Source organism: Equus asinus, chromosome 3 (genome assembly GCF_041296235.1).
Source record: "Equus asinus isolate D_3611 breed Donkey chromosome 3, EquAss-T2T_v2, whole genome shotgun sequence".
NCBI classification, from domain to species: Eukaryota; Metazoa; Chordata; class Mammalia; order Perissodactyla; family Equidae; genus Equus; species Equus asinus.
In genome coordinates, this window is record NC_091792.1 from 1,604,600 (window position 1) to 1,618,612 (window position 14,013).

General features: G+C 43.1%; 1 protein-coding gene across 2 annotated transcripts in view; it reads left to right on the forward strand.

The window, feature by feature from the left end:
• The window catches only part of ARHGEF38 (Rho guanine nucleotide exchange factor 38), a 121,780-nt gene that overhangs the window by 41,448 nt on the left and 66,319 nt on the right, over positions 1–14,013 (forward strand). For both annotated transcript variants that reach the window (XM_014858407.3, XM_070504533.1), the window contains one exon: positions 12,241–12,364. In XM_014858407.3, the coding sequence (XP_014713893.1) occupies positions 12,241–12,364 (124 nt within the window). The remainder of the gene's footprint in view (positions 1–12,240; positions 12,365–14,013) is intronic.

Consider the following 14,013-nt stretch of genomic DNA (forward strand, 5'->3'; position numbering starts at 1 on the left):
CTGTTTTGATTACTATAGCTTTGTAGTATAATTTGAAGTCAGGGATCGTGATGCCTCCAGCTTTGTTCTTTCTTCTCAGGATTGCTTTAGCTATTTAGGGTCTTTTGTTGTTCCACATGAATTTTAAGATTCTTTGTTCTATTTTCATGAAGAATGTCATTGGGTTTCTGGTTGGGATTGCATTGAATCTGTAGGTTTCTTTAGGCAATAGGACATTATAACTATGTTTATTCTCCCAATCCATGTGCATGAAATATGTTTCTATTTCTTTGTCATCATTTATTTCTTATAGTTTTCATTGTATAGGTCTTTCACTTCCTTGGTTAAATTTATTCCTAGATATTTTATTCTTTTTGTTGTGATTGTAAATGGGATTGGAATACCCAGAACTGAAGAAGAGAGATGTGAGACACAGGTCTGTTTTAATATCTAGGAAAGTCATCTCTTCAGCCTGGAGAACATGATCTTGTGCTCATCATCTCACTTCTCAGAACTGAGATGCATAAAACACTATTTTAATTTGTTTTTATTTGTGAAAATAAGCAACACAATTTCGGTGGCAGTGATTATTATAACGATGCTATAAACCTCTCTAATGAAATTCCAGAGATGTTAGGGCAGCTTTATTCAGGCATAGATTGACAGAGCTGTGCATGTCAGTCCAGGGCCACAAATCCTGGGCTGTAAAGAATGAATGTTGGGTCAGGAAGGAAGCACGTATCGGGGAAACAGTATTTGTGAATAAGCATCATCATTTAAGGCACTTTAGATACAGACAACATTGATGATTATGTGAGTTAATTAACTTTAGGCCACTTGAGGTTCAGTAGACATGCAAACCTCATTCCTTGCCATCAAAGGCGAAGGATCCCTAGTTAGAAGTGACAAGCCTCATAGCTGTGACAAGATAACTTGCAATGCAAAGCGATAATCAATAAATGCAGACATGTGCAGCTGGAGTTCACAGAAGGGACAGATCACTTTCAGACAGATTAACTAGGTGATATTTTAGTTGAATATGCAAATTAAGAGATTAAGTGTTTGTCTGCTGTCTATTGCATGCAGTGGCCTCTGCAGAGTTCTGTTCTGGAATCGAGGATATTTATGTCGTAGTCTTGCTCTAGAAGAGTTTATAATCTGGTCAAGAAAATGAGTCATAAACACATAAAAAGGCAAACAACAATCAAAGATAAATTTCAAGGTGTTGCTAGAGATGATCAGGACAGAAGGCAGCTCGTGATTAGTTATGCTAACTGGTCATGCAGCAAACAATTGCTTTAGACGTTAGAGGAAGGAGGAGCTCCCTTTCCTGACCTGTTACCAGCATTTGACAGAAGAACTTCCCTTTTCTGTGCTCCAGAACTCCATGTACGCCTGGGTTCCCCCATTGCTCCAATGCTCCTTTGCTGGTCTTCATCTCTAAACACTGACGTAGGTCAGGGCTCAGTCTGTGGGCCTCTTCTCTCTTTTGTCTACATTCCCTGTTGAGGATCTGATTTGGTTTCATGGCTTTAAATCCTGTCTACATGCCAACGGTAGGCAAATGTTATTTCCAGCCTAGACATTTACCTGAAGGCTTGCTTGCTTATATCCAACACCCACTCAAATCTCCATGTGATTGTCTACAAGGCATCTCAAATTTAACATGTCCAAAACTGAGCTCCTTATTTTCCCTTTAAAATTTGCTCTCCCTGCAGTCTTTCTCACCTCAGTCAATGACAGCTCCATTCTTCCAGTTGCTTGGGCAAAAACCCTGAGGTCATCCTTGACTTCTCTTTCCTCTTAAACCCCATGTTGGCTCTATCAGCAAATCCTATTTGTTCTGCCTTAAAATTTTATCCAGAATTAGACCAATTTTCAACTCCTCCATTACTTCTACTCTCATTTAAGAGCCCATCAGTAACCACCAAGATTATTGCACCTGCCTCATGACCCATCTCTCTTCTTCCACCCTCGTCTCTACCAAGCATTCAGAGTGATTATTTTTAAAATATCCGTCAGATTATGTCCCACTTTTACTCAAAACCCTCCAATGGCTTCTCATCTCACTCCGATTAAAACCAAACATGCCTATGATGATCTGTGGGGTCATATGTGAGCTGCTCCCTCATCCTCTCTGACCTCACCTATGTCTGTCTTCTGGCCTCTGGGTGTTCCCTGAACAAGCCGGGAGCACCGCTGTTTCAAGCCCTTTGCTCTCACTCTTCTCTTTGCCTTGAGTGTCCTTTCCCAAGTTAACATCACGGCCTTCTCCTCCTCCTCCTTCCAGCCTTTATTCAGTAAAACCTTCCTTGACCACCTACCTCACTTTCTCTTACACTGGGTTCCCTCAGAAGCTGATCCAGATAAAAGAATTTTAAAGCAGATCATTTGTTTGAGAGATAATTCCCTGGAATAGCAGTAAAGGAATGGGGAAATGAGATGGAGAAGGAAAGGAAGACTACATAGGGTATGTTCATGAGTAGCTTACCTCTGGGGCCAATTGGGGCTCATACCCCACTGGGAGCTCTAGGGCTCTGCCCAGAGCACACCTCCGGGCTGTCCCATGTGAGCAGGATTCAGCCGCCAGTTCCCATTAGATGTTGGCCGATGGATGCTTCTGGGAGTGTTCATCCCTGACCCTCTGGACTGCCCTGTGTGTAGACAGCCAGGCATCTGTGGTCCAAGAAAGCCACTCGGTAGAGAATCACAGATGCTCACAGCAGAAGGCCTTCAGTGTGTGCAGAACATCTAGCACCAAGGGGTGTGGGGGAGGACCCCGAAAACTGCAGCTTCCCCTTTCTCTGCTTTGTGGAGTGGAAATAACTGCTCCTTAGTTGTTTGTGAGTGACTCTAGGTGGGTGAGTCGTCGAGGAAGTCTTGGGGAACGGACAGAGTCCACACTGGGGAAACACCCGCCAGGTGAATGCAGGGTCAGGAAGAGGTGCAAGAGCCGGGGAGCGGAGCCGCAGGAGCAGAAGGTGTGGGCGAGCCAGCCCGTGTCAGGTGGGAGAGCGGGCCATCCCTTTCATTGGAGCAGAGGGCTCTTATAAACGTAAAAATGGCTGGAGTAAGACAAGCTAGGCCTTGCTCAGACAAACTGCCAGGTTGAGGAATTTGGAGTCTTTTCTGTAGGCAACTGGGAGGAACAGAATGTTTTAAAGCAGGGGAGCTGATCACGGTCTGTGAGCCCCATCAAACTAACCTTTCTGGAAGACAGAAAGTAGTTAAGCTGACATGGGGAAGCGGGAACGAAGATGAGCTGAGAAGCTTTTCCTGAGGCAATAGACCCGATAGAGTTTTGCGGAATGACGGAGAAAGGCGCCCTGCCTGCTGGAGGGGGGCTGTGAGCCGTCGACGCCTGAGCCGGCGTGTTGGGGGCAAGCGTGCGGTCACCCCGAGGTGTGCAGTCTGGAACTCGGCACAGTCAGTCCATGGGGCGCCCCAGGACCTGCCCCCTGCCAGGCTCACACTGTTGTCCGTTCTGGGCAAACCCAGGGATACCCAGACTCTGCTGAGAGTTGAGTCTCTTCTGGAACACAGGCGCCTTAAGAATGCCAAGGCTGGGCACCTTGGGTTCTCAACAAGGAGGTGGTTGCTCAAAAAGGAAGGAAGTGAGACATTACAAGCAATATTAAAGTGTTGCAGGGACTGGCTGTTTTTCCTAAAATCCACACTCGCTGTCGCCTCCTTCCCTCTTCCGTGTGGTGCTCAGGATTCAGCGCAGCCTCATGCATGAGCAGCACGAATAAAATTATGCATGGGGAGGTCCTGCCACCTCTGGTGGAAACCCGGGCAGGGCCAGGACTTTGTCTCACACTTACATAACGGACCTTAGGACAAACACCGTCTCTGCTCAGAAATTAGAAACTCAGTCGCAGACATTAATCTGACTTTGGCATCAGCGCAACCCGGAACCCTGCGGTGGGAAGAGCGGGTGGGGCGGCGCGCTCTCTGCTCCGCCCCCTGATCCTGCCGACCCCTGGGAGGATGGGCGGGAGGAGGCAGAGGAAAAGTTGGCTCGAACGGGCGCCATCAGGTCGGCCTTACATCCTCTGGGCTTTCCAAATGTGATGATGTGGCTCCCTCACGCGTGCTTTCCTGGCTGTGTGCGTGTGTAATTCCCGCGACAGCGGTGATGGGCGAATTCTCTCTGAAGGTCGCTTGCTCCAGACTGCGTCTTTGCTCCAGCAGCAGCTCGCAGTTCCTCCCTCAGCTCCCGGGCGTCCAGGGTTACCTGCACATCTGCCCTTCAGCATGTAGGCAGAATCAGGGACGGACTCCCACCGGCTCACAGCCACACGGGGTACACACTGGTGCGTGGGAAACACTCACGCATCTTTTGCCCCCTCAGGGAGTGCAGGTTCACCCCAAGTTAGCCATCTCTTTCCTGCGGCCACAGGCTCCTTTAGGTTTCTCAGGTGTGAGGTCGACACAGGTGACTGAAACAGTCACTGAGACTTCCTTTGTAAGTTCTGCATATGGCAAACCGTCTCATCCAGGCTTTGGGTTTGGTATCCAAGGAACTGATGCTCCAAGTAAACTGGGGCAGGAAGTGTGTGATTTTAACCTTCTGTTGGATGTTTACCATCATGTGGGTTCCGAGGAGATAATCTGAGGAAGGGAACACCGTGCGCCTCAGCCTGGGTGTGCCTGGAGGGCCAGGCCGCAGGCATGGGGCAGGACAAGTGTGCAGAGCCCAGGCCCCAGAGAGCCCCTCGCCAGGGGCACTGACTTATGCATTTGGGATGGAAAACCATTGAAAATTTTAATCGAGTTCCGGTAATCGGTATGCTAAAATAAGCGCAATTCCCCAGGGAGAAGGTTGGGAATGCCAGTGCTGGAATGACTGAATCCTGGGAAATTCAGGAAATTTTGACACGATGGACTTCATGGATATTTGTTCTGTCATACGGTTTGGCCACCATCACACACCTGCCACCTCATCTTTTTGTCACACTTTTTCTCTTCTTCCTTCATTTATCATCTCAAGCAAATGTATTTTTTTTTCTTTTAGCAAAAGCATCTCCTAACTTTTCAAAATTATTTTTAGCGAGTCTAGAATTCTCCTAGTCTTTGGTTATATTATTGAAAATTAGAACTTTGCAATTGTGTTACTAAGTGGGAAAAGAATTGGTGAATGTTGAGCAAGTCATTCCCAATATCAGTAGTTTCTTTCAGATATTAGATCTGAAGGAGATGGATATTCTGTTGACAAGGTTAAGAGTTTTGTTTGTTTTTTAGCAGGTTAGATTTTATACCTAATGAGTCCTGAGTCTGAGCATGTATACAGCAAGAAGAAAGAATAAATCCGCACACGCGTGTATACACACTCACACATAAATATAGTTAAATATAATTAAATAAAATTTTTTGGCTGACTTGGGTTCATAGAAAATTTACGTATTTTTTACATTCTCACTGGTTGCTCCAGTTTTCAAATTACTTTCTCCTATGTTTTGACAGCATAACTCAAGTGTTTATTCTCTACTCTCTTTTTTAGAATTTCCAAAGAATCACAAAATTTACTGGCTCTGCAGTTCAGAAGGGCTATTCCTAGCAGTACTGTTTGTCCTCCAAGCATTTCATATAAAATTCTAAGGAGGAAAAGCCAGCAAACCTGAGGACCCCCTCCAGCCCCCACCGCGTCACTTCTTTTCTGCCCGTCCCCGAGTCAGGGCAGGTAAGAAACCCTCGCAGTGGCCCTGATCAACTCTGCCTGTTACCACGGATGTCAATAGAAGCACTTTACTTTTCTACTGTCAGTCAAACAGTGTTTGGGGTAGACTTCATCCCCGGCCTTTCTCAGAGGCCCCAGGGACTTCTCAAGTTGACGGCAGCCTCTGGTCTGCCTTCACTCTCCTCTGTGGGCTCTGACCTCTTGCACCTGCCGAGATGTCTGTCCCAGAGTCCCAACCTTACTTTCTGCAAAGGGACTGACATCTCTGCGCTGGTGCAGGTCTGTCCACATTCGTTCTCCTGGCCCAGCGTGTTTCTGGACAGTGATCAAGCCACATGGACATTTAGCAGCAAGATTAGTTATAAGAGTTGCTGTCTGGCTGTGACATTGATTCAACTTGTAGTATGACTCAATTAGCCTGTTTAGAATCTGGCTTCACAGCAGGAAGTTTCGCACATGCAAATTAGCAGTTCTAAGAGACCTGATGAAGTAATAGTTAGTTTACCCTGAAAAGCTTTGTGATCCAGAAACCAGCTGTCTGAATAAACGCCACAGTAATTAGATAGTTACCCTGCCCTGTGGGTGCCAGGGCCTGCTGCCAACATCCTCTTTTCCACTTGCTGCTCACAAGCATACCCCTTCTCATTTCCCTCACTGAGAAATGAAATGAACCTGGCTCTTCCCTCTCAGAAGGTCCCCACTGGGTCTCCACTTCTTATAGTTTTTTTTAATACATTTTCAGCTTTCTTCCACTTTCACTTATTTGTTACAGTCTTAATATCATCGGGCTTCGGTGGTTTCAACACTAATGGAGGGAACTAACTTAGAGAATTCCCCCGGGCCTCACCATAGTGCTGTGCGTGGAACTGACGTACAGACGGAGCAGATGACCAGGGTCCCATGGACTGAGCCGGACGACGTCTGGCTGCATTTGCTCCATGTGAATTCTAACGTCTAATGATGAGAGGAGAGTAACGTACGACCCAGGATGGGACCCTAGGTTGAAACAAGAGGTACTACCAAACTACACCAGATAGAAACACTGAAGTCTGTTCTAGAAACGGTTTCCAGAGAAGCGTTTGGTTGGTGTCGATCCCCACAGCCCTCGAAAGCAATGCTGTTTGTTTTCTTGTTTCTTCTACAATTGTGTTACATAACTCATGTGTACGTGTCCTGAACTTTAAGGTTGTGCGGTTTTGATCATCAAAATAGATGCCTACAAATGTATTTCCAAATTGAAATCAGGGCAGCAATATCAGACTGACGGTTTTTAATCCATTGGTTATTAGAAGGAAAACAATGTTTGTAATTGCTGCTATAATTTGCCAAGACTTGTTAAAAGCCTTAAGAAATATTAATAACTTTAACTCAGTAATTACACTTAATGAAATTTATCATGAGGAAATAATCATGGATGCGAACCAGGTTTTCGCCAGGAGAGCTGTATATAACAGTGAACATGGAGATCTGTCTAGATTTCAAAGATTTAGTGACTGGTTAAGTAGACTACAGTATTTCCACATAATGTTGGTGTTAAAAATGGTACAACTGAGGAAAATTAGTGCCATGAAAAGATGTTCATGTTATACTAAATTAAAAAAAAACAAATTTCCAAACATTCTTTGAAGTATATAAATCTTCTGTGTAGATGTACACACAGAGAAAGGAACAATCTGGAAGAACCTGCCTCAAAACACCCGTGGTCTTACTGTGGTTTAGGGATTGTGTCTGCTTCTTTTACTTTTCCACCTATCTTTAATTTTCTGCAATGAACATGTACTAGTTTTATGATCATAGTTTAATTTATTTTTTAAAAGAGTTTGTTCCTAGACTTCTTTCAGTGTTCACTTTGAAAGGTGTTCGTGGTTGCAGGTCCGCGCGACACGCAGGTCGTGGTCAGCCCTCCCTGTGACGGGTGCCAGCGAGCGTCCGGGCTTGTTAGAAAGCACCCAGCAAGCAGGGGTTCCCACGTGCACAGAGAGGGCGCGTCTGGCCTCGTCAGCAGATTTTCCAAGTATACCAATGGCCAACTGAGCACAACAGTTTGTCTTTGTAGATAAAATTAAGTAGAAAATTAGAAAATAGCCACTTAATATATTTTGAACAACCAAATTAAGTGACTGTGATTTTTTTCTTAAACCGCTTTGATCTCCGCATACTTGTTATTCAGAGCCCAGTGGAGTGATTACAAAGAGCGTTTATTTACGGCTCCCACAGAGAAATAGATCATGCAAACCATAGGGATTTATTGAATTTGAATTGTCAAATTTGTATTAAGTAACTAGGTATGGGCCCAGCACTGTATTAGACACGGGAGTTATTCACATAAGTGAGAGAGACAAATGTCCTCGAGGAACTCACAGTTTTGATGCAGAGACAGAAACTATTTCTGACGTACATAATGGGCTTCAATACAAGCAGTGAGGACCTTATGGCAGGAGGCGAGGAAGGGCAGGAGAGAGGTTAACTCCAACCACAAGGAAGTGAGGTGGTGGCTAGAAATAAAAAGTGTGTTAGTCCCCTACTGGTTATAGGTAACAAATGAAATTCAAACTGGTTCCAATAAAAAGGCAAATTATTGGCTTCCGTAAAAGGATGTCTTCTTTAGGCAAGGCTGGATGCAGACGACAACACCATGTTGTCAGACTTGGTCTCCCTGTCTGTGTTGACTTTATGGCGGTCAAACTCTCCACAAAGATGACTGCTGAAGACCGAAATCTACATACTTAGGGCTTACAATCCAGGCCCTCCTATGACCCAACAAGCACTCATTAAAACTCAGTGAGGATTCTCATTGGCTCTGCTTGGGAGCCTGCCCATCCTAAGCCAATCGCTGTGGCCTGCTAGGCTACTTGCCACTGTAGGGAGTGGGCAAGGGGGCAGGGCACCATGACAATGTGCTACCAGGTCAGGCAGAGCTGGGGAGCCGTGGCTGCCCCAATAAAGAAACATAAAGGGTAGACAGAGGGGCAAACTATGGGACAAACGCCATCATTACCATACTCCATTTCAGATGGGCAGGATGTTGTCAGGTAGTATGAGGGCAAAGCATGAGCAAAAGGAAAAGCTTTCACTAGGATGTAAATGCAAGGAATGCATTGAATACAGTGAGTATAAGGCGCTTGTGGGGTACAAAGTAACGGTATCCCAAAGATTACAGTGTCTGACCTGATACAGTTGTAGGTATGTTTCCCTCTATTAGACATTTGTACCTGGGGAGTTTCGCATATATGCAACTGTAAATTCAGTAATTATTCAAATGCAACGGGAACTTGCTGTTTGAAATATACCCTGTGATGAATACTTTTGTAAAGCAAAGAATTAAGTTGTCAGACAAACACTGACCTTTAATTTTTGTGTTTTGTGCATATGAATTATTATATATTGACTTCGTTTAGAATAATGTACATTTAGACTAAATCCTTTTTCAAAAATTGAATTTTTAATCCATTTAAAATGCAACTCAACCTAAGCTCTTAGAGCACGCTCTTTTTCTAGTAAATGATTAATAAATGTATATAAATGCTTCCTTGAGTTTGTGTCAATAATCATAAAATCATCTACCAGTTTTAAAAGCCTATTTGGACCAGACGTAGGTTTGCTCCTTGGCCGAGCAATGACTAAATGTGAATTCATTTTATGATTCACAGAATCCCCCTGGGCCCGGGTCATATTGGGGATTGAAAACAGGTCAACTGATGTTTTAATCCTTTCTGTCCTTCAGAAAGAAATGGAATTAAAATCTATAGTTTTGTTGTTTGGTATTTATTGCACTGAGCTAAGATCATAAATAGAATGTAGAATTAGATCTTTGCTAAATGAATTTAAAATCTAAGTTAGACAGATATGTATGATTCTGACCTTGGAAAACAAATTGTAGAAGTGACAACTTAGTGAAAAACTCAGAAACAAACCAAAAAACCCAAACGGAGATGGCAAAGTCTTCTATTATTAATGTTTTCTGGTAATGAGCTAGGGTGTGGGACTAAAATGTCAGTTTTCAGTTCCAGTCCTGTCCTGAGCTTCATAATTTTGAGTGTGGCACCGCTCTTAACTCTGCCCGAATTTCCCTATCTTCAAACTGACTCAGATTTTTCAGAGACGTCAGAGTGAGATATGAAACAATAAATATGAAGCACTTTAAGTTCCTCAGAATAAAGTTTCTACAACACAACGAAATAATAATACAGTACACTATATGAATTACATCTGATCTTTTATCTCATAATGCAAATAAATTAGGGGATGAAATTTTACATCCTTTAGAAGTATTCATTTCAAAATAGGATTTTAAGTAATGCACAACTAGTACATCTAAAATAAATCAATCTACAAAAATTTTATTTAGGGGCTGGCCCCGTGGCCGAGTGGTTAAGTTCCCGCGCTCCGCTGCAGGTGGCCCAGTGTTTCGTTGGTTCGAATCCTGGGCGTGGACATGGCACTGCTCATCAAACCACGCTGAGGCAGCGTCCCACATGCCACAACTGGAAGGACCCAAAATGAAAGAATATACAACTATGTACTGGGGGGCTTTGGGGAGAAAAAGGAAAAAAAATAAAGTAAAATAAAATCTTTAAAAAAAAAATTTAGTTATACACCCTTTCAGAAAATATATTTTGCACTATGCAAAGCTATACCTTTGTGATTTAATTAATACCCAATGCATAAAGCAATAACTTAGAATCAATAATGTGTTAAATCAGTGGTAGTCAAATATATGTGATATATGTGCCATTTAAAATTATTATTAACAAAAAGAGCCATATAATCACTATATGCCTTGTGATATTTTGTATAATATTAAATATACTTTAAATATAGAAATTAAAAGTCTTGAATACCCATAGATTTCAGGCAAACAGCCATATACGCCCTATCCTAGTAATGTGAGTGCTTAATGAAGGAACATTTTGTGACATATTGGGTTAAAGTCCTAAGAGCTAGTAAGAATTGCAACATAATAATGTAGTATGGAGATATAGATAATTTCAGAATACATAAAAAAAGGGAAAAAACGGCATAATCCTATATTGAAATAAACCCACTACATACCATCACAGGCAATTTGATTGCAAATAAGGCTGGGAGTTACTTGAGGACAAGACTGATGACAGGAAGGTGAGGAATTTCCTAAGGAAGTTGAAAGAAATGTGCACAGCAAGACCATATTGCATACGAAATAGCCGACATAGGCACCAACTTTTAAACAAGGTGCAATGTGATGTACTTCTTCCCTGTTTAATAACAGACTATATCAAAATAATACCCACGCCCAGTATGGGGAACAAGAGTTGGGTCCACGTCAAAAAGGGATGGGATGAAAAGCTGAGCAGCCTGCCTCCTCCCTCCCCCTAAGTAGACCCGGCACACCCAAGGGAACAGATGCTGCAGCATGAGAAAGAAGCTGCAGCTGTTGGCCTTTGTCACCAGAATTCCTCCAGGTCTGTCTCTTATCCCATATCCATTGCTCCCAATTTCCCTCAATTTCTCTGCTCCCCCCCTTTTTTTTTTTTTTTTTTTTTTTTTTGCTCCTTAGCTGAATTTGCTGTCTCTCTCTTGCCCCCAATTTTGCTGACCTGTTTTTGGACAAGCAGCTCTGCTTTTCACCTTTGAAGCTCCTCCGTGACTTGATTAGCGGTGACTTGGTTATCCACCTAAGACCGCACACACAGTAAACCATGGATGAAAGGCCCCTCTCCTACTCCCTGTGGTAGCCCAGTGGAGCCTGTGCCAATCTGGCCGTGGCCGAACTAGACACTGTTTGATCGTGAAAGGAATTCTGACTTAAACTCAAGAGAAAGATTTTGTGTAACACCCAGCAAAATTAGGACACACACCTCACCACACTCTACTTAGCTTCTAAGCCGGCCATTCCTCTTCCGGCCATCCAATGCCTATGACAGAGTTCGGCTTCTATGACAGTTCTTGGTACACCGAAGGCCCTCAGGAAATATTTAATGAAAGGATGGATAAATGAATAAACAAATTATTAGAATGATTATGTTGGTTTTTGAGGGTGTGCATGAAGTTACAAAATATGAATCTTTGCTTAGTAGAACATGTTTGGTGAAGATTTCCATTCACATTTCTTTTAAGAAAAAAAGCAGGAAGCAGCTCAGCATACCTGTTTGTCGTCGCTTTTAGAACATCTGTGGTTTTAAAACAGCTTTGAAAATAGGTCCCTGTCTAGAATGAGGTCTGACTCCTGCTGTATAAGCAGTAGGGAATGCTAAATTCATATGCACTAGGACATACCCTCAGAGAGGGCAGTTAATAAAAGTACTGATTAGGTGGCCCAAATCTTCTCCACGCTCTGGTTCTTCCAGAAACATGGAGATGCACACTCAACTCGTTAAGACTTAGCCAAAATAAAGAAAGAGAGGGAACAGATGCACCATCCCAATTTCTTGCATGAGAAACTGCACATTTACTCTAGAAATCGCAAATAAGAATGTTTACAGAAACGGTTGGTGGAAGCAGCACGGGCTGGCACATGACATGCTCGCTGTGCAGCAGGAGGAAACACCCCGAACCCAGTGCGCCTCCCCATCAGCTGGTGCTCAGTGTTTGTGTTTCTCCAGATCGATCGGCTGGACGTGGACAGCTTGTTTAGCAACATTGAATCCGTGCATCAGATATCAGCCAAGCTGCTGTCGTTGTTGGAAGAGGCCACAGCAGACGTGGAACCGGCCATGCAAGTAATCGGTATGTTTATTCTCTTCTCCAGCTTGACAATACAACAGGAAATAATATTTTAATAACCTCCCTTTGCTTCGGTTTTGTGTCTCTGACTCACCAAGCTTCCCAGGAGATACATAAATGCTAAACCCATCTTCAGGCTCACTGTAATTACACAGACTCTGTACTTATTTTCAAATGGGTTTATATCCATTTGCTCTAGTCCCTCAGTAGCACTAAGCACACCATTTGCTTTTTAATTGTCAATGTTTCAACCTCTTTGCCTTCCAGATGTTCTCTCATTTTGTTTTATGGTTAACATTTACTTGATCCTTAAAGAATTAAATATATAAATACTTTAATAGCTTTACTGATTTTAGTCACAATGTTGTTCAGATCTTATGCCTATGAATCCATTGAGTTTGGGGTTGTAAAATCTTTTTGCATGAAGAGTTCATATGATTTATAAAACACGTATACAAGTTCCACTTTTCTCATGCTTTTCCTTTTTTCATATATTATTTGCTTTCCAAATATGTTTTTACTCTCAAACAGTCATAGGTTATTCTTTAACTCTCGTAAGACTTTTTAAAGAAATACAGAGATATCATTGGAAAAGTGTTGAGCCAAATTTTTATTCTCTCCATTTCTTGGATGTTTCGAAGGGATACTGTGTTGTAAACTCTTTGAAGGCAGTTACCACATCCAGGATATCCCACCCATAGTGTCACATAGGCTGAGAATGCTCAGAAACTTCTTTAAATCATTTTTCTATTTCACACATAATATGTATATATGCTCATTACAAAAATATTAAGACAATTCAGGAGCACAGAGTAATACAGTCATGCGCCACGTAACATTTCAGTCAACGATGGACCACATGTATGGCGGTGCTCCCATAAGGTTAGCACCATAGCCTAGTTGTGTAGTAGGCTCTACCATCTAGGTGTGTGTAAGGACACTCTATGATGTTCACAGAATGATGGAATAGCCCAAAAGTACATTCTCAGAGTGCATCCCTGTTGTTACGCAACACATGACAGTACGTCTCTCCAATGCACTCTTCCCCATCAGTCATCACTGTCATCAGTTTGACATGGATCCTTTCTTTGAGACACACAAACATCTTATATCTTTATTCATTATGTCTTATATTTGTTCATGGAAATCAGTGGTATAAAAATGACATGAAATTGATCTTGTTTAGTATTTGTAGAAGACCCAAAGTTTAATAAGCAAGGCTGATCTTATACAAAGGTGAATCAACTTGGCTATCTGTGGTGTTTTACAGACCAAAAGGCCAGGCCACCTGAAAAGGTTCTCCCACAGACAGGTTTAGATGCAATCATTCCTGGTGATTAAATGTCCCCATTATGTACTGAATGTTTGTGTTCCCCCAAAACTCCTAAGTCAAAGCCCTAACCCTCAGTGTGATGGTGCTTAGAGATGGGCCTTGGGAGGGTTAGGGTCAGATGAGGTTGTGAGGGGGTTTCCCCCAGGATGGGCTTAGTGTCCATATAAGGGAAGGAAGAGAGACCAGAGCTCCCCTTTCTCCCTCTCCACCATGTGAAGACTCAAGAAGGCGGCCATCTGCAAGCCAGAAAGGAGGCCCACAGCAGGACCCGAACCTGCCAGCACCTTGGTCTTAGACATCCAGCCTCCAGACCTGTGAG